This window comes from Carcharhinus amblyrhynchos, chromosome 16 (assembly GCF_965287045.1).
Source record: "Carcharhinus amblyrhynchos chromosome 16, sCarAmb.v2.hapA, whole genome shotgun sequence".
Lineage (NCBI taxonomy): Eukaryota > Metazoa > Chordata > Chondrichthyes > Carcharhiniformes > Carcharhinidae > Carcharhinus > Carcharhinus amblyrhynchos.
Genome location: NC_137339.1, coordinates 14,763,155 through 14,784,231, shown reverse-complemented (window position 1 = coordinate 14,784,231; position 21,077 = coordinate 14,763,155). Strand labels below are relative to the sequence as shown.

Sequence of the window (21,077 nt, the reverse complement as noted above, 5' to 3'; positions counted from 1 at the left end):
TTGATAGGCAAGGAGATCAAATGGTTTACAATTACTTAGTAAGTCACGTTCAGTTTTTAATATGTGGGGGTTTGGAATTCTGCTGGTGTTTATTCTTTATTCCACAATTCCATCCCTGTGTATTCTGGTAACTGAATAACTCAAGTTGTAATCTCAGTACATGAAATTTTCCAAGATTTTTTTTAACCAGTATTCACCAATTTTAGTTATGGATTTCCAACTTGAATGGAAAAATAGATGATTTTTCTTCCATTTTCTCCTCTCCTGATCCTTCAGGGACGTTGGCAGTACCTCAGCCAAGCAATCATTCTTCATGTGAGGACCTCAACATTGACTAGATGATTGCAGTATTACTGGTCACCACAACATAGTCCAAACCTGTTCTTGCTAATATATTTTTACAAACTCGTGCTCTTTATAGCATGGTTTGCTTAATTGTCTACTGAAGTAGGACCCAAGCTAATGTTGTCTCCCCAACCAAAGAATGGCATGGTGGCACAGTGGTTAGCACTGCTGCCTCACAGCGCTAGGGACTCGAGTTTGATGTCCCGGCTTGGGTCACTTGTGCAGTTTGCACATTCTCCCCGTGTCTGCGTGGGTTTCCTCTGGGTGCTCCGGTTTCCCCTCTCAATCCAAAGATGTGCGGGTTAGGTGAATTGGCCATGGTAAATTTCCCCTTAGTGCCAGGGGGGCTAGCTAGGATAAGTGCATGGAGCTATGGTGATAGGGCCTGGGTGGGATTGTGGTCAGTGAAAACTCGATGGGCCAAATGGCCTCCTGCACTGTATAACTCTATGAGTGATGCGGCTAATTGAAGAGCTCAGTGTTTCTTTGGCTGAAATTGAGTAATTGCCCAAGTTGAGAGTTGAATCTGGGAGAACGCTGAGGAGAGGTCATTAAAAAAAGCAAGGATGGACAAAGAGATTAGACTTTCACTTGCAGGCGATACCAGATCTAGGGGCCTTATGGGGAAAGAGGGTAGTCACTCATAAATCCAATAAGGAGTTCAGGAGACTTACCCAGAATGTAATTAGGATATCTAGGAGTAACTGAGATGAATGGCCGTTAAAGGGAAACAAGTTTCAAAACATGAGGGAGAAGGGAATGGAATCATATATTGATGGGGCCACATTAAATCATTTGTGGGGGGAGGGCGGAGCTTGAGTGAATCATAGAATCCCTACAGTGCAGAAGGAGGCCATTTGCCCCTTCGAGCCTGCACTGACCACAACCCCACCCAGACCCTATCCCCATAACCTCACATGTTTCTCTGCTAATCCCCTGACACTCGGGTCAATTGAGCATGACCTGTCAACCTAACCCGTATAGCTTTGGAGTGTAGGAGGAAACCGGAGTACCCGAAGGAAACCCACACAGACGCGGGGAGAATGTGCAAACTCCACACAGGCAGCGAGCTGAGGCCGGAATTGAACCAGGGTCCCTGGCGCTGTGAGGCAGCAGTGCTAACCACCGTGCCGCCCCGGGAAGCATGAACACTGGCTTGTACTTGTTAGGCAAAATGGCCGGTGTACTATGAGCACGTTAGAAGTATACAACTACAAGTCTGTACATCTTGATAGTACACTGAGCAATAATGTCCCATATTGTGGGGAACCTGACTTTATTTTAAGGAAAGATTTTCTTCAGGGCAGTAGTTCAATCCAATGTTACTTTTGGCTTCTAATGAATTCTAATTCTATTGAAAAATGAAAGGAAATTGGGCCGTGCACATGTGAATGCGTAAGAATGGGTGTAAAACCAGACTGAATGATGATTCTGTGAAGAGGAGTGAGGTGGGGATTTTTGGTTGTTTCTCATTCTGCTCACTCGGCCGTTACTGCTGTCTCTCTTCACCTTAGACTGTGACTGCAGTGCAGCGGGAACCCAGAACAATGACTGCCAGCCAGATCTGAACACGGGCCGCTGCAACTGCAAGCCGAACTTCACCGGCCGCTTCTGTAATCAGTGCATGCCTCGTCACTTCGGAGCAAACTGCCAGCGTAAGTTACCCTCCCGCTCAGAAGGGGAGCTTTATCTTGCGCTAAGCTGCCACTCAGCATCTCACTCTGATCTGTGCCTGGGATCTTGGGGAATTCTCTCTTAAAATGGGAAGTCGTGGGGGGCTGGTTAACCTTGCATGTCAGTGAAAAAGAAAACAGAAGTAGCTTTGTATTGTCCTGTCCCTTAAAGGGACAATCACCACAGTCTACTCTCAAACTTATGGTGACACCTTGCATTCTTTAGGGGGGAGTTTTCCCATCCAATCTGCCATGGGAATTGTAGCAGGCGGGGGTCGGGAGGGGACCATGCAGAGTTCCATTGACTTCAGGTGGGATTTTCTGGTTTTGGGGCAAGCATGGCTGGAAAATCCTGCCCTTATGTCTGAAACGTAGCTTGGACAAGATGGGCCAATTACCCCCTCCACCAGCTGCATGGTGGCAGAGTAGTTAACACTGCTGCCTCACGGCGCCAGAACCTGGGTTCAATTCCCGGCCTTGGATGACTGTGTGGAGTTTGCACGTTCGCCCCCTCTCTGCATGGGTTTCCTCCAGGTGCTCCAGTTTCCTCCCACACTCCAAAGATGTGCAGGTTAGGTGGATTGGCCGTGCTAAATTGCCCTTTAATGCCAGGGAGTTGGTAGTGTCAGTAAGTAGGGTTACGAGGATAAGGCCTGAGTGGAATTGTGGACGGTGCAGACTCAATGGGCCGAATGGCCTCCTTCTGTGCTGAATCATTTTCATGGTTCTAAAATATTTCAAAGGACTCCACAGGTACATTGTCAAATAAAATTTGACATTGAGCCATAATGAGGATGTGGGAGCTGTGGTTTGGTCAGAGTTGGTTTTGAAGGAGCATCTAAAAGGTGAGGAGGGTGGAGAGCTTTAGCTTGGGAATTGCAGAGCTTATGGTCGAGGCAGCTGAAGGCACAGCCACCAATTGCAATTTAAAAGAAGTAGGGAATGTGCAAGAAGCTAGCCTTGGAGGAGGGCAGAGATGGCAGAAGGTTGTAGTGCTAGAGGAAGTTACAGAGATAGTTGGGGAGTGGGCACAGTAAGAAGTCTCACAACACGAGGTTAAAAACGTCAGGACAGCGCTCCGAAAGCTCGTGATTCCAGATAAACCTGTTGGACTTTAACCTGGTGTTGTGAGACTTTTCAATGTGCCCACCCCAGTCCATCACCGGCAGCTCCACCTCAAGCAAAGATGAGTATCTTAAGTCATGGCCCATTTCAACATCACTGGAGGTAATATAGTTCACCCAGAGCCTACACCTGGCCCATAGACAACAAAATGGTGATAGCTTTGACACCCAGCATTTTCAAGCAGTTATCGGCGGGGTTTTTGAAGTTCTCTGTTTTATGACAGTTAAGTTTTATGACAGTTAATTTTGCTGAACTTATCATTGTTTTATGATTGTAGCATGTCGCTGTTTGGGCCCAGGCGTTACTGGCGGGAGCTGCAACGAAGAGACTGGACAATGCTTTTGTCGTCAAGGATTTGAGGGTTTCTACTGCGACCAGTGTGCCCCAGGCTACTTTAACTACCCTCTCTGCCAACGTGAGTCGGTGCTTAGGTTTCCGACTTGTACTGTTCTGTGCAGGTGGAAGAATACAGGAAATACAATGAAGTAAAACTATCTAAAATTCTCTTCAAATGCTGAACTTTAAAATAAGCCTTTTTTTTGCTAGACTGAGATTAAGCAAAGCTATAAATATATATTACTGTCTGCAAAAGAATATGCAAGAAAATTATCATTTTAACACACCCAGTGGAAAATCACAGGGTGTACTAGTTAAATATTTTCTGAAAAGAATTAATAATTGAGTGACTTTCAATTTTATAAACCATGTATCTATCGTTAATGAGCTATAGGTGCGGATTTGTTGATCGAAAGAACTCAGATTCACGTTTTTGAACAATCCCAAGGAACTTCTCAACCAATGAATTATTTTTGAGGAGTTTGCTCAGAGTGTGATTGCTGAAATTCTTATCCCGCGTTGGGTGTCAGAAACTAACGCAGATGTCCGAGGCTTAAAATACAATCAAGGGGTCCTGTGTGGACTATATAAAGTCTACTAGACTCCCCCCAAACACTAAGGAAATTAGGAGCCACTTCATAATCCAGCGAGGGTTCTTGAGTTGTAGTTTGCCATTCAATGACCGAAGGGAGTTCTCTATGTAAAATGAACTCTACATTCCTGCACACTATCCCTTTCCCCACATAGTTCTGCTTGCTTTCTCTCGTCTGCTCCTCAAAGCCCATCACCACCATTGCCACCCTTCTTCTGATGCTTAAAGGGCAGCAGGTAGCCACAAAACCATAAAAAGGTAATGGTGAAGAAAGAGGCTATTCACCCCATTGATTTGATTTGATTTTAATTTGATTTATTATTGTCATATATATTAACATACAGTGAAAAGTATTGTTTCTTGCACGCTATACAGACAAAGCATACCATTCATAGAGAAGGAAATGACTGAGTGTAGAATGTAGTTTTACAGTCATAGCTAGGGTGCGGAGAAAGATCAACTTAGTGCATGTTGTTAGGCACATTACAGCCTTCCAGTCTCAACATCAAATTCGACAACTTCAGATGATTAGCTCTACCTCACTTCGACCCCTTTTTGGTTAATTGTTAACTGCTATTCTCTACTTTTATTTCTTTATTGTCTTTCTTTATTTTTCTTCACCCCTCCCCACTCCTTCCCCCTATTTTATCCCCCTTTTCTTACCTTTTCTCCCCTTTTGCTTCCCTTTTCCCCTTTCTTTTTCCTCCATTTTACCTCTCTCCCACCCATCTCTCCCCCATGCCTCCCCACATCTTCATCTGTCACAGCTTACCCTCTGATTTCAGTTTCTCTGCCATTTGACTATTCACACCTTCCATTCTCTCCGTGGACTGCCATTAGCAGCCTTTCCCCTTGTTTTTATGACTGACTCATCTTTCATTCCTTCACCCTACAATACAAACATCTCCCACCTTCTGTGCCTTTTAGCTTTGACAAAGGGTGATCTGGACTCGAAACAAAATTAGTTTTGACAAAGGGTCATCTGGACTCGAAACGCCAGCTCTTTTCTCTCCTCACAGATGCTGCCAGACTTGCTGAGATTTTCCGACATTTTCCCTTTTGCATTCATCCCATTGTGTCTGCCTCCGGAGTGGAAACTCACCTGATGAAGGATCAGCGCTCCGAAAACTCATGATTCCAAGTAACCTGTTGGACTTTAACCTGGTGTTGTGAGATTCCTTACTGTGCCCACCCCAGTCCAGTGCCAGCATCACCATATTGGAGAAAGAAACTAGCCATTCATTTTAGCCCTAGCCCTTCACTGCTTGCTGTCACTCGAAGTTCTACTTCTGTCACTGCTGGCATATCATTGCCTGATAATTATTCAACAACAACGACACATATCTATTTAGACAGCATTTTTAACATAATGAAACGTCTCAGGATGTTTCACAGGAGTATTATAAGGTGCAGAATGACACCAAGCCATGTAAGGAAATGTTAGATCAGACAATCAAAATCTTGGGCAAAGGGGTAGATTTTAAGAAGTGCTTTAAAGTAGGAAAGTGAGTTAAAGAGGCAACAAGAACTTCAGAGCCTGAGGCCTAGATAACTGAAGACACAGGAATTTTGAAAAGCCAGAATTGCATGAGCGCAAATTATCCTGGAGAGTTGTGGGGATTGAAGGAGATGAATCTAAGTTTTTCCTTCAGTCAATAAATCTGCTCCTATAGTTTATTAACTAGATACATATGGCTTATAAAAAATGAAAATCATTCTGTTATTACAGAGGGCAAAGCCCCGGAAGGATTTGAAAATGGGGATGAAGATATTAGACCTGTGATGTTCCTTAACCAGGAGCCAGTGCAAGCCCCTCAGTGAGCTCTGGGTTGAGAGGGGAATGGGAATGACTGTGAATTAAGAAATGGGCTGCAGACTTTTGAATATCCTCACATTTAAATAGGTTAGAATGTCGGTAACCAGAAGGGCATGCATTGGATAGAGGCAACGATGGATGACATGGTGGCACAGTGGTTAGCACTGCTGCCTCACAGCACCAGAGACCCGGATTCGATTCCGGCCTCGGGTTACTGTCTGTGTGGAGTTTGCACATTCTCCCCGTGTCTGCAAGGGTTTCCTCTGGGTACTCCGATTTCCTCCCACACTCCAAAGGTGAGCAGGTTAGGTTGATTGGCCATGCTAAATTGACCCTAATGTCAGGGGATTAGCAGGATAAATGTGTGAGGTTAGGGAATAGGGCCTGGGTGGGATTGTGGTAGGTACAGACTTGATGGGCCGAATGGCCTCCTTCTGTACTGTAGAGATGAAAACATTGATGAGACTTTCAGCAGCACCATAAGCTGAGTTGAGCAATGATACAGAGGCGGAAAAGGGCAATCTTAGCACAAGTATGAGGTTGGAAGCTCATCCTGGAATCAAAGGTGACACCACGATTGCAGACAGACTGGCTTAATCTCAGACTGTTGCCAGGGAAAGGGATAGAGTCAGTAGCTAGGGAGTGAAGATTGAAGTGTGGGGACCAAAAGCAATGGCTTTAATCTTCCTGGTGTTTAATTGGAGGAAATTTCTGCTCGTTTAGCATTGCGCGTTGAATAAACAGCCTGATAATTTAGCAACAGTGGAGGAGTTAAGATCACTATGTGTTATCAATCGCTAGAACTCTGAACGGAGCTCTGCTCAACAGATAGAGGTATTGTTGTTCAGTATCTCTGAAAACAGGAACACTGGTTAACCACAAACCATGCAGCCAACACCAAAGGTGGCCAGAATCAGATTTGTTTAATTCATACTTGAAATGCAGTAGGTTTGTTTTTTGTTCTCTTCAACAACGTTGGCCGTTTAAACAGATGATTGGGAAGCTATATCAGATAGCACTAAATTAATTCTTTCTCTACACCCTAGCTATGACTGTAACACTACATGCCATACTCTCTTCTTTCCTTCTCTTTATGAAGAGCATGTTGCATCTGTACAGTGCATAAGAAACAATACTTTTCATTGTACGTGACAATAATAAATCAAATCAAAACCTGATACTTTGGAGAACCTCTCCCTCCCTTCTCTGCCGAAAGTGTTTTCAATCTTCAACTTTCTGTCCATTGTGTTTGCTTACATAACAACGGTACTTCAAAGTAATGTATTGTTTGTGAACCTCTTCAAATACTCCCCAAGACATGTAGCAGCCAAATGTTATGTAAAGACCACTTTTTCCTTCTTTTGAAGTCTGTTCTCTTACTTTGTGAACACACACTTAATTAGAAAGCTCAATGCATCAGCTCGATTTAAAGTTACTTCTGGAGAAGACTTTGGGCCTAAAACTGGCTGCTGAGAAATATGTGGTGGAGTCCCTCTTGTACTGAATTGCCAGGTTGCCGATGTTAGATAGAAAACAGACAAAGCAGCTAAAGCTCCAAAGAGAAGCATGTTCAAAGTGTAATGTATCTTTTTTTTCTCCCCTCCCTCTTGCAGTGTGTAGTTGCAGCATTGCCGGCAGCTTGCCTGAGGTTTGCAATCATTCTGGACGGTGCCTGTGCAAGGCAGAATTCGACGGGGCGCGCTGTGACCAATGCGCTGTTGGCTTCCATTCCTACCCTCGTTGCCACGGTTAGCATTCTTCAGCCAAGTGATCTTGGCATAGTATTAAATTAACCGATATTCATGGGGAGGGCTGGTAGCAAGCAGAACGCCCAAAAGTAAAGAGAAATGTGGAAGTCCTCCTGAATTTAATATATTTAATCATTGAATCCTACAGTGCAGAAGAAGGCCATTCAGCCCATCAAGTCTGCACCGACCACAATCCCACCCAGCCCCTATCTCCATAACCCCATACATTTACCCTAGCTAGTCCTCCTGACACTAAGGGGCAATTTAGCATACCAACCAACATAACTCACACATCTTTGGACTGTGGGAGGAAACCAGAGCACTCAAAGGAAACCTTCGCAGGCGCAGGGAGAACATGCAAACTCCACACAGACAGTGACCCAGGCCAGGAATTGAACCCGGGTCCCTGGCACTGTGAGGCAGCGGTGTTAACCACTGTGCCATCGTGCCGCCCCATGAAAATAATACTTTCAGTATTGTTTCTCTGAGAGGCTGCCTGACAGGGAGGCCCACAGTGTGAGGTCACAATGGAGAGGGGTGGGGGGAGAGTAAGATCTAAGAGCAGTGGGATTGGAATTGGGGTTTGACACAGAGAAAGATGGGGGGGGAGGTGGAGTGGAATCAGCACAAGGGGCAGTGGATCACAATGGTGTGAGGTAGCCCAGGCACAGCAAGCTGGCAGCGGGGGAGGCTGCTGAGGGCCCACAAGTATCAATAAAAACGCATATGCCTGCTCGATCTGGTATTTTCTTCCTCCCTGCATTTCATGACCCTTGAGATGGAGAGACGATGGCGTCGTGGTTTATCACTAGACTTAATCCAGAAACTCAACTAATGTTCTCGAGGCCCAGGTTCGAATTCCGCAATGGCAGATGGTGGAAGCTGAATTCAATAAAAATGATCTGGAATTAAGAATCTACTGACGACCATGAAATCGTTGTCGATTTGTTGGAAAAACCCATCCGTTTCACTACTGCCCTTTAGGGAAGGGAATCTGCTGCCCTTACCAGGTCTGGCCTACACCTGAGTCCAGAGCCACAGCAATGTGGTTGACTCTCAACTGCCCTGCAAGGGCAAGAAGGGATGGGCAATAAATGCTGGCCAGCCAGTGACACCCATGTCCCACAAATGTATAAAAAATACCCTGTTTGCACAATCTCATTAACATATTTAAATTTGGAACATAGGAGCACAAGTTGGCAATGTAGATTGTTGAACCTGTAAAAACGATTGAACCTGTAAAAATGACTGATCTGTGACCCAAATCCTTTTCCCTCGATTTTATTTAAGATCATTTTAATTGAGATTAGTCAATTTAACAACTGATCCTGATTCAACGGCTGGGAAATAGAGTTCCAAGCATTTTCCCATCCTTTGGGTGAAGAAATGTTTTGTCATTTGACTTCTGGAAGGCACTGGCTCTAATTTTTAGACTGTTCTCAAACCAGCAAGAATAGTTTCTCCCTATCCATCCTATTGGTTCCCCTTAATGTCTTGAAATGTTGATCAAATCGCCCATTAACCTTCTAAATTCCAGGGAGCACAATCCTCCTTGTAGCTTAACCCCTGCAGTCTAAGCATTATTCTGGGAAACCGACACCACACTCCCTACAATGTCAATATATCCTCCTGAAGGTATGGTTGCACTATAAGCTCCAGATATGGTCTAGCCCAAGCTTTTTGGAACTGAGTCATGATTTCTACCCTCTTGTATTCTGTTTGTCTGGAGATCAAGGCCAGAGTTATTGATCTGCATCTTCAGAACAGGTTAGAAACCCGACTCCCAACTCACTCAGGTTAAGCAGGAAGGAGGTGCATTCATGATGGTTTGGGGCCAGTCTCAGATGTTTAACAATCTAAAAAAGGAGTGGAAAGCAGGAGCATGATAAATTCTATCATGGGAATCACTTCGAGTGAGTGGGAATTATAGAAAATCAGACAAAACGGCACAGCTTCCATGGGCTTGGAGTATACTGGAAAAGGACTGATAGGCACTAGCAAGTAGACCACCCTACCAATCATGTACCAGTAGGGTGGCACAGTGGATATAACTGCTGTCTCACAGCGCCAGGAACCCAGGTTTGATTCCCGGCTTGGGTCACTGTCTACGCAGAGTCCGTGTTCTCCCCATGTCCGTGTGTGTTTCCTCAGGGTGCTCTGGTTTCCTCCCACAATCCAAAAGACGTGCTGGTTAGGTGCATTGGCTGTGTTAAATTCTCCCTCCGTGTACCCGAAAAGGCGCCGGAGTGTGGCGACTAGGGGATTTTCACAATAACTTCATTGCAGTGTTAATGTAAGCCTACTTGTGACTAATAAATAAACTTTGAGCAATAGTAGATCCTCAATGCAACTACCAACTCACAACTGTCCCCATCACAGGAGGAGGGTACCAGTGCCGCCAATGTTACACAGTATTTTTCCAAGTTGCATCTGTCTGCTGCACCTTGAGTGACTTCAGACTGCTTTGCCGTCTTTTTTCTAGCTTGTTCCTGCGATGATCGCGGATCAGTGGACAATCTCTGTGGGTCTACGGGCCAGTGCCAGTGTCATCCCAGCTACTCAGGCCCCACGTGCAACCAGTGTGCACCAGGTTTCTACGGATACCCCAGCTGCACACGTGAGGAACTTACTGAATATTGTTCGGCTCGTGCCGGGTGAACCAGATCTGTCAGCTCACAGGCAGAACTTCCAAATTCCCAGTTCAGGAAATGAAAAACTCAGAATGGTATTTTAGGTGTAGTTAGTAGAGTGTGGTAAATACTGCAGAGCTTCTGTGTGACAAGTATTGGCACATGTTCATTTTTTGAAAAACTCAGATGCAACCAACAAATGCTTTGTAAACTCTTTCCTTTATTTTGCTCTCACAATACTGTGGCCGGAATTTTACCACCACACCAGCCTCGGGAAACGAAGCCGGCGAGAGGCGGGTAATGAAAAAATTGGTTAATCTCGGGTGGGATTTTACGGTTTTGGGATGAGCAAGGCTGTAAAATCCCATCCTGTGTGTCTCTTTAATTTCAAGACCGTCACTGTTTTAAATATGGGGCAAGAGTTTGTCCTTTGTTGTCAATACCCTAACATCTGGACCCAAATGGGGGTCACAAACCCACACTGTGTGGGAAATAGTCACCCAGCAGTGATTTTTGTCCAAATTTATTTGTGGCCTTGGGCAGGCTCCTCATCCAATTAAAGCTGGGGGCCTGCTCTTCAAATTGGAGGACCACCAATACGAGGCCATCCAGATTGGAAGGCCATGAAGCCAGCAGTTCAGGTAAGAGAGAGATTCGAAGCAGCCTCAGCAAACAGATAGGAAGGATCTCATAGCCTGTTGCTGCTCTGCCATTCTTCGCGCTCATGGCTGATCGTCCAACTCAATAGCCTAATCCTGCTTTCTCCCCATAATCAATGATCCCGTTTGCCCCAAGTGCTATATCTAGCCACCTCTTGAATACATTGAATGTTTTGGCATCAACTACTTCCTATGGTAATGAATTCCACAGGCTCACCACTCTTTGGGTGAAGATATGTCTCCTCATCTCTATCCTAAATGGTCCAACATGTATCCTCAGACTGTGACCCCCAGACTCTGGACACCCTCACCAATGGGAATCACAAAAGAATTCAGGGACAAGTTTGAGTGATATAGTTACGACAACACAAGTTAAAAATCTTAGGAACGTACTCCCATTTGGTTACCCAGCTCCAGAATGATATTATTCCAATTCCAACCGTAGTTGAAATAACCAGGGAATTCTGCAGTTATATTCCTTGACGGCAGAAAAATGCTTGCTTCGTTTCTGGATGACAACTACATGTGCTTTTTTTAAATTCTTATTTTAAGTGTTCCTTATATTGGCTGATTGTGAATGTGTAATAAGTCCTCGAAGGCAGAAGTCCCTTCACCAAAACCCCTTTATTTACAAGTCTGACAACAGCACACAGAGTGCTTTCAGTCAGCAGCCTACACTCGGAGTCCCAGAGGAACTGACACTCCTGGTTAAATACAAAACAAGATTCGGCCATCAATTTGGCCGTCTTTTAGTGTCTAACCAAATAAACAAAATCAAATTAACCTGGGGACAATTCAAAGACGGCAGCCCCCTAAAAGGAGGCCCTTAATCAGGGAGTTCATATTCTAACCACTCAATTGCCTGATTAAAGTCGTTACAGAGTGCATATTTCAAAATGTGTTTTCAATTCTGCTTTCAGGTGGTTTTCTTCCTGATGCACTTGCTCACCACCTTCCCAGCACTGGATTCCACATTGTGTAATATTGAAAGGGTATTTTGTAAATAGGATAGAGTCCACAATGCTCAACCTGGATTAATTTGCTGAGGTTGCGTCGTAACTTTCAGCTAATTTGTTCGGTTATAGGTATCAGGGTTTTGTTCAGAGTTGCGAACAATTTGGAATAGAAATAATTCCGATCATTGACTAATTGATTATTTGTTGCAGCTTGTCGGTGTACCTTGGAAGGCTCGTATATTAACTCCTGTGACCAAGAAACAGGGAGTTGCAGCTGTCGTCCATATGTGACAGGGCTGCATTGTGACATGTGCGTCGAAGGAGCTTATGGATTCCCTAATTGTCGGGGTAAGGGGTTTATTAGCTTTCCGTCACACAATTCAGTGGGAGCAATTCTCCCATCTGGGACCAAGTCCCATTGCGGAGGCAGGGATGGGGCAGTGTTTCCTACCATGGAAGGCCACGAGAAACCTCAGCAAATCTTGCTGCCCATCATTCATCCAGGAATTTGATTTGATTTATTATTGTCACTTGCATTAGTACACAGTGAAAAGTGTTTCTTGCGCGCTATACTGACAAAGCATACCATTCGTAAAGAAGGAAAGGAGAGGGGACAGAATGTAGCATTACAGTCATAGTTAGGGTGGAGAGAAAGATCAACTTAGTATGAGGTTGGTCCATTCAAAAATGTAATGGCAGCAGGGACGAAGCTGTTCTTGAGTCGCTTGGTGCGAGACGTCAGACTTTTGTATCTTTTTCCCAATGGAAGAAGGTGGAAGAGAGAATGTCCGGGGTGTGTGGGTTCCTTAATTATGCTGGCTGCTTTTCCCCGAGGCAGCAGGAAGTGTAGACGGAGTCAATGGATGACAGACTGGTTTGCATGATGGACAGGGCTTCTTTAGTGTGTGTGTGTGTCTGTGTCTGTGTGTGTGTGTGTCTGTATGCGTGGGGGGGGGGGTTGCGGGAGGGGGCTGGGGTGCGGTGGTGGGGAGAGGAGGGGAGGAGCTCCATCCCTAGCAGCACTGTGGGTGTACCTACATCATGTGGACTGCAGCGGTTCAAGAAGGCAGCTCAGCACCACCTTCTCGTGGGAAATTTAGAGGTAGACACTCACATCCCTTGACAGAATAAGAAAACATAGATGGATCTTTTGTACTTCACAATTAATTAACATAGAAAACAAGGACCTTGCATTTATAAAGTATTGAGCACCATCTCTAACTGGTTCCTATCTAATGAAGTGCAAATGTTGTTACTAAGTAGACAAAGGTGGTGGTACATTGGTGGATTTTCATGCCTTCACGCTGTTTTCTCTAAACTTTACCAACAGTGGCTTCCTGTGACCCAGCAGGCTCAACATCTGTCTCCTCTGACCTTGTAAGTAATATGCATTTGTTATCTGTTGAATTATGTCCTGGTTTTTAAAAAGCATTGCTAGAATGGTCAGAAATTTAACTGAAGTGGTGGGAAGAAGTGGAGGTTTTCTCTGCTTGCTGGATATTAATGGTTTTGTTAGGGCAGGGAAAGATTTTCTCTGACTTTGCAAATGTAAACGCATCTTGTTTGAGTGCTTTTACAACTTTTGCACTTGCAATGTCACTGAAAATTCCTCCCATGCAGCATGATGGCACAGTGGGTTAACACTGCAGCCCCACACTGCCAGGGACCCGGGGTTCGATTCCCGGCTTGGGTCACTGTATGTGTGGAGTTTGCACATTCTCCCCATGTCTGCATGGGTATTCTCCGATTACCTCCTATAGTCTAAAAGATGTGCTGGTTAGGTGCACTGTCATGCTAAGTTCTCCCTCAGTGTACCCGAAATGTTGCAGGAGTGTGATGACTAGGGGCTTCTTGCAGTCATTTCATTGCAGTGTTAATGTAAGCCTACTTGTGACATTAATAAATAAACTTTAAAATTGTGAATAACTTGCTTTGAAGTTTGTGTACACGTTTGGTTGTACAGTGCACAAGGAGAATAAAGTCTTAAGTTGCTTTGAAAGCTAATTTAATTTTTGATTTCCAGAAACCATGAAAATGAGCTTTGTGTGTTTGATAGCTCGGCCCTTCAGGGCTAGTTTACTGTTCGTTAGAGTCAGGAAGAAATATTATCTGCAATTTACATGATTGTGCCAGGCTTTCTGGTATCTGCCAAGGATCCTGCCATTAATTGGGATAGAGATTGATCGTAAGAGGCCTCAAGGGTTTATTACTGCTGCATACAAAGAACAAAGAAAAGTACAGCATAGGAACAGGCCCTTCAGCCCTCCTAAATTTACTCAGTCCATATCCCTCTATTCTCTCCATATTCATGTACCCATCCAGATGCCCCTTAAATGTGCCTGCTTCCTCTGGTGGCGCATTGCAGGTACTCACCATTCTCTGTGTGAAAAACTTGCCCCGCACATTTCCCTTAAATTTTCCCCTTCTCACCTTGAACTTGTGCCCCCTTGTAATTGACGCCTGCCCTTGGAAAATGCCTCTGACTATCTGCTCTGTCTATGCCTCTCATCATTTTGTAGACCTCTATCAGTTTCCCCTCAGCCTCCATCTTTCCAGTGCGAACGATCCTAGTTTATTCTACCTCTCCTCATAGCCAACACCCTCCAGACCAAGCAGCATCCTGGTGAACCTTGTTTGTATTCTGGTCAAAGCTTCTACTTCTTTCTGGTAGTGTGGTGAGCAGAACTGCACATACTACTCCAAATGTGACCTGACTTAAGGTTTTATGTAGTTGCAACGTGATTTCCCAACTCTTGTACTCAATGCCCGGCTGATGAAGGCAAGCATGCCATATATCTTCTTAATCACCTTGGTCACCTGTGATGCCACTTTTAGGGAACTGTGGATCTGCACACCCAGATCCCTCCGCATGTTAATGTTCCTGAGGGCTCTGCCATTTATAACATAATTCACATCTGAATTTGATCCTCAAAATGTGTCACCTCACATTTGTCCGGGTTAAACTCCATCTGCCATTTCTGTGCCTTAATCTCCAATCTATCTATATCCTGTTGTATTCTCTAACAATCCCAGCACTATCAGCAACTCCGCCAATCTTTGTATCATCCGCAAATTTATCAATCAGACCACCCACATTTTCCTCCAGATCATTTATGTATACTACAAGGAGCATAGTATTGCCCACTAACCTCTGCCCTGGTAATAAAGAATCATAGAATTTCTACAATGCGGAAGAAGGCCATTCAGCCCATTGAGTCTGCACTGACACTCCAATAGCCCTATCCCCACAAACTCACCTATTTACCCCACTAATTTCCCTAATCTACACATCTTGGTACACTAAGGGGCAATTTAGCATGGCCAATCCACCTAAGTTGCACATCTTTGGATTGTGGGAGGAAACTGGAGCACCCGGAGAAAACCCATGCTGACACAGAGAGAAAATGCAAACTCCACACAGTCACCCAAGGCCAAAATTGGTGCAGTGAGGCAGCAGTGCTAACCACCATAAGGCTTGCATGTTTAAAAAAAAGTTTTGTTGCTGCATGTAAACACTAACAACTATATCCAGATTTCCTGATGATTGACATTCAATGTTATACTTCAAAGACACAGTGAACTGGACGCCAGTCCTGTTTTCTGCCCCTTAAAGGCCAGTTAGGCCCAAACATTGGTCTCCCTGCCACTTGTTTATCAGAGAATCCCACCAATAACCAATTGCAATCTTGCCCCTTGCGTAGAAACTGTTACTTGTTGTCAGGTACATTCTCCCAAATTTTCCCATTCTCCTGGGAATCACCATGACAGCATTTCCAACATGTCACAGGTGTGTCCATCTACGACCTAGTTTGATAGCTAATATAAATGCTGGGGAAATGAAAGCAGAACCATTATTTAGAATTCTCTCCCCCGCCACCCCCACACCCCAGAGATGCCGAAATAATTTCAGATTTGGTCGATGCTTAGGCTATGTAATCCGCTTTGACTTAAAAAGTTGGGCCTCACTGTCATTGAAGCAGTTCCATTATGGAAATTTGGAATTTTGGTGTCGTGTGAAGTTAATCCAATGTTTCCTGTGAGGCAGGGTAAGGACAAAAATGCTGCAAGCTATGAAAAAGGTTTACATTTGACGTACCCGGATCAGAATTTGACTGGTAGGCAGCGCACGTGGCATAAGCGACCCACGATATTTGTGCATCTTTTCCAACCAGGACTCTTGCCAATGTCGGACAAATGTCGAAGGTTCCGCCTGCGATAAGTGCAAGCCTCTTTACTGGAATCTTTCAATGGAAAACCCATGGGGCTGTACCAGTAAGAAATCACTCCGTCCCACATTTAACTCTTTTCAATGTTGTCGATTTGTTTTTACCGCCTGAATTAATTAAATTTTAGAGTGCAGAATCTAACGTACGTCTTGATTTAATGTGTTTTTGCAGAATGATGCGTGTGAATGTATATACCTTTCTTTTCAGGTTGTCAGTGTCATACCGAAGGGACATTAAATGGCGTTGCAGAGTGTCTGCAGGTTAGTCAAAGTAGAAATGTGCAGTACAGCTACAATTCTTTCCATATAAGTGAACTCCTAAAGAAATTGGTTGGGGTCCTCAGGACTCGAACCTAGGTAACTTATTGCTCGCCAAAGTATGCGAAGGTTTTAATTAAGACGGTCCCTGCTTCTTTGCTTTGTAGGATGATGGCCAATGTTTCTGTAAGCCTAATGTCTGCACTCACCATTGCACAACTTGTAAAGCAGGATACTATAACCTTGATGACCGGAACTATTTTGGCTGTCAAGGTAAGTTCCCTATTGCCCAGCTTGACTGCTTTTCTTTCCATCTATACAACACCAGGAAATGCAAGCCGGGGTCTGAGGTGTATGACCTTTTTTGCTTTTTTTGGGTTAAATCAGATTAGGGGTCTCTCGCCTGTGGTTTCTGTTAACTTCCTGAAGCTCTTGTAGTAAAAGTCTAAATAAACTCTGGCAGCAGCTGGGACTGGTTTGTTTGGATTTCAAAGTGAGTTATTACCTGACAGATAAAAGGATTAAAGAAAGCCTGTGTTGATGGAACAGACAGCGCGGGGCAGCTGACAATGTTAAATTGCTGTACCTTGTGTCCCATTCCCTTCAGTGGGTCAGGCAAGTCTCCGGGGAAGCATTTCCTCACTCTTCTCTTAACAGCCTCAGGAAATCTTCCAAATAATAAGTGGGAAAACCACTCTGGATCCACTGAAGCTTTATTTTTCTGTGGGTGGCACAGTGGTTAGCATTGCTGCCTCACAGTGCCAGGGACCCAGGTTTGATTCCCAGCTTGGGTCACTGTCTGTGTGGAGTTTGCACGTTCTCCCCATGTCTGCGAGGGTTTCCTCCCACAGTCCAAAAATGTGCTGGTTAGGTGTATTGACCCGAACAGACGCCAGAGTGTGGCAACCAGGAGAATTTCACAGTAACTTCATTGCAGTTAGTCTTACTTGTGACTAATAAATAAAAAAAATTTACTTTATTTTTCACCCTGGTTGAATTGGGAAATACACTCTCACCAGTGTAAAGCTGGGCCAGTTTACCTCCCCTTGTTGAGCAAGTTAGGCAGCTGTGCACTTTGCTCAACTAGGCCCAAACGGAGCCTATTTCGCTTTTCTCTTTGGGAGAGACGTGTGCCCAAATTCCCGAATTGGGTCACTGTCTGTGCGACGTCTGTACGCTCTCCCCGTGTCTGCTTGGGTTTGCTCTGGGTGCTCCGGTTTCCTCCCACAGTCCAAAGACGTGCTGGATAGATGCATTGGCTATGCTAAATTCTCCCTTAGTGTGCCCAAACAGGTGCCTGAGTAAGGCGACCAGGGGACTTTTCACATTACTTTCATTGCAGCGTAACTTGTGACATTAATAAATAAACTTCAAACATGTCTTGAGTTTAATGGTTTGCTTTAACTGAATAATAGTCCAAAGCTCCGGAAATCCAGTTGAGTGTGACACATTTGCTTAGGACTTTCCCTGCAGGTGTTGCCAACTCCCTAACACCCGAATGTGATCAACCCTCACTGGAATACAGTTTGTGACAGTCCTCATTGTGTGTTGTATTGGATCCACCTGGGAAGGTAAAGAGATCAGGGCTAAAACTCAGTCAACTTGTAACAGTTATTGTTGGAACAGGTAGACTTAAAACGATCTGGGGGTTATCAAACGTTCAATAAAGCAGCATGCTCGTTGGGACATATCTCAAGTTCAAGCTTTACAAACATCCTTATTCTTTTTTGCACCTGCAGGCTGCCAGTGTGACATTGGAGGTTCAGTGGGTAGCTTGATGTGTGCTGATCGATCTGGAAGTTGTCAGTGCAGACAGAACGTGGAGGGACGCACATGCAACAAGTAAGAACTGAACCCAGAGCTTCTGTGCCCTTGTTTCTGTTGAGCAATCTCCCTTTGCTATTTAATCGCAATCCAAGTTTTCAGTCATAAATTATTGGATGTATGTTTTAAATGGGACTTGCATCAGTAATCATGATGTACTGTGGTAGGATGCTATGTATGATAGTTTCTTCTAATGGTCATTGGGTCTGTGAATGGACAAAGCCATAAAGAAGCTTTAACTACACCTGCACCTTGGAAATATGGTGCTCTACCTCCACAAAATGTACATGTTATCAATGAGGTATTTACTTTTTCCAAATCTGAGTTTTTGTTCTCTCGCTCTGCTACCACAAGCTATCCTTATTTTCTACTTTACCCCTCATTTGAGGCATTAAGCCTCGTTCCTTCAAGAATTATTCTGCCAATTGTTGTTAACAGTCACCGTTGATTACTGTGCAATGGCCCCTTTAAGGGCTTCTGACCTACCGACTCTGGTATTTAATCAGTGTTGCTGGTACGAGAAAGCTTCCATCTTCCGATTGGCTAGCAGTACTTGGAGGCAGGACGTCTGCCCTCCAATAGGATTCCTGGGTGAGAATTCCTTTCACAGGAGCTGGGAATTCCAACGCTGACCAGGTAGGTGCCTGATTGGGATTACGGCCTATCCAGCCTCCAGGACATAGCCATAACGGGGTTGCCACTGGTGTTCCAGATCCACCCTGAACATTCAATTCCACCTATAGTTTCAGATCTTCAGATTTGAAGAAATGCTTTCTGATTTCTGTTTCTCGGTTTCCATCCAATACAAGAATTAGAAAGCCTTGCACTTCTATATAGTGCTTTTCACAACCGTCAAACCCATTATAATGTTAAAGATCTTGATTTTTGTCATTGAATCATTGATTTCCTACAGTGCAGAAGAGGCCCTTCAGTCCATCAAGTCTGCAGCAACTCTCCAGCTGAGCATCTTATCCAGGCCCTGTAACCCTACATATTTACCATGGCTAATCCATATAACCTGCGCGTAGAATTTCTGTAGTGTAGAAGGAGGTCATCGAGCCCATACCGACAACAATCCCACCCAGCCCCTATCCCCATAACCTCACATATTTACCCTGGTAACCCCCCTAACCTACACATCTTGGGACACTAAGGAGCAATTTAGCATGGCCAATCAACCTCACCCGCACATCGTTGGACTGTGGGAGGAAACCTACGCAGACACAGGGAGAATGTGCAGACTTCGCACAGCTAGTCACCCGAGGCTGGAATTGAGTCTGGGTCCCTGGCGCTGTGAGGCAGCAGTGCGAACCGTTGTGCCACTGTGCCGCTCCAAAGCTGAAAGAAATACAACTGCCCTTATAATTTTATCCTTAAAATTATAACTGCTTGCAGTCCCCTAGTTTTGGGATATTCTAAACTGCGATCATTGTCTTTTAAAATTTTTTAATGACTTCCTTTTCCATATAGTTGGGCCTTCTGTCCCTCCAAGTGGAAAATTGGAGGCTAACTTGATTTTACAGCCAGAATTTTAGCAGCACGTCTGCCCCAGAATCGGGGTGGGCGAGGCGCACAGAACAACATTCTCTGTTGGCCTCGGGCAGGATTTTACGAGCCTCAGGTGGGCGAGGTGGTAAAATCCCAGCCTATGTATCTTCTCATCGCTGAGTTCTTTCTATTAATTCATCCTTAAATCTTTTGAAGTTTATTTTCCCACTTACCGTGTAGACTGATGCTGTGGGAAGTAGGCCCAACAATGAGAAAAAGTAGAAGCAAATAGCTAAAAGTAGGCAAATTCTGTGATCCAATATCAATGTTCCCTTGTCTCAAGTCGAAGTTGCTGAACTGCATCCGTGACGGGTTTCAGCGCGGATAATTTTCCATGATTTCTGTTTTCAGAGCAAAGCCTGATCATTACTTCCCTGACCTGCATCACCTGGGGTTTGAGATTGAGGAAGGTGTGACCCCTGAAGGGAGGGCCGTTCGTTTTGGCTTTGATCCACTTGAGTTTGAAAACTTTAGCTGGAGGGGATACGCACAGATGTCTCCAATTCAGGTAAGTGAGGAAGTCCACTTCGCGCAAAGCTTTGGCCTCGTTGGTCAGTTGCCGCTGTTGATTGGGATCCTTGGAAATTTTTCACCAGGCCCCGTCTTCTAGGTTTTGTCGCTCAGACGACTCGCTGAGAAAGATTATCGTTCCAGGCTGGGCCATTGCGTGGGTGTAAACAATTATACGGGTTTTCCCCCACATCTTTTCAGCGCTCCACACATTGGACACGGAGAGATTTGTATCAAAAGATGGTGACTCTGGATGGGAATGATCCATGAGTAACTGTAAATCAAATTTTGAAATTCCTCTGTGACATAATGGTGAAGGAATGCTTGATGCTGTTGCTGCACAGGCAGATGGAAGACAGATATTAAACCTCAGCATCGATATACCTCACCAAAATCAGCTTAAACTCAACTGATCAAATACTTGCTGCAAGTTAAAGAGACAAAACATCTTTTGTGTTAATTCAGCCATTAGTTCTAACCTTGTTTGCCAGAACTGTCCTAATTCTCCTACTTATGGTGACCTGCTTTACTCTTTATAGCGTTATTCAGGCAACACAGCGGCACAGTGGTTCGCACTGCTGCCTCACAGCACTAGGGACCCGCATTCAATTCCCGGCTTGGGTTACTGTCTGTGTGAAGTCTGCATGTTCTCCCCGTGTCTGCGTGGGTTTCCTCCGGGTGCTCCGGTTTCCTCCTGAAGTCCGAAAGGTGTGCTGGTTAGGTGCATTGGCCATGCTAAATTCTCGCTCAGTGTACCCGAACGGGCGGCGGAGCGTGGCGACTAGGGGATTTTCACAGTGACTTGGTTGCAATGTTAATGTAAGCCTACTTG

The 21,077-nt window shown here is 44.7% G+C and overlaps 1 protein-coding gene across 3 annotated transcripts in view; it reads left to right on the top strand.

The window, feature by feature from the left end:
• lama5 (laminin, alpha 5) overlaps window positions 1-21,077 on the top strand; it is a 283,499-nt gene that overhangs the window by 135,207 nt on the left and 127,215 nt on the right. For all 3 annotated transcript variants that reach the window (XM_080204748.1, XM_080204749.1, XM_080204747.1), the window contains exons 12-22: window positions 1,860-2,000; window positions 3,421-3,558; window positions 7,501-7,635; window positions 10,118-10,252; window positions 12,091-12,228; window positions 13,211-13,257; window positions 16,053-16,152; window positions 16,314-16,366; window positions 16,531-16,636; window positions 18,103-18,205; window positions 20,087-20,243. In XM_080204748.1, the coding sequence (XP_080060874.1) occupies window positions 1,860-2,000; window positions 3,421-3,558; window positions 7,501-7,635; window positions 10,118-10,252; window positions 12,091-12,228; window positions 13,211-13,257; window positions 16,053-16,152; window positions 16,314-16,366; window positions 16,531-16,636; window positions 18,103-18,205; window positions 20,087-20,243 (1,253 nt within the window). The remainder of the gene's footprint in view (window positions 1-1,859; window positions 2,001-3,420; window positions 3,559-7,500; window positions 7,636-10,117; window positions 10,253-12,090; window positions 12,229-13,210; window positions 13,258-16,052; window positions 16,153-16,313; window positions 16,367-16,530; window positions 16,637-18,102; window positions 18,206-20,086; window positions 20,244-21,077) is intronic.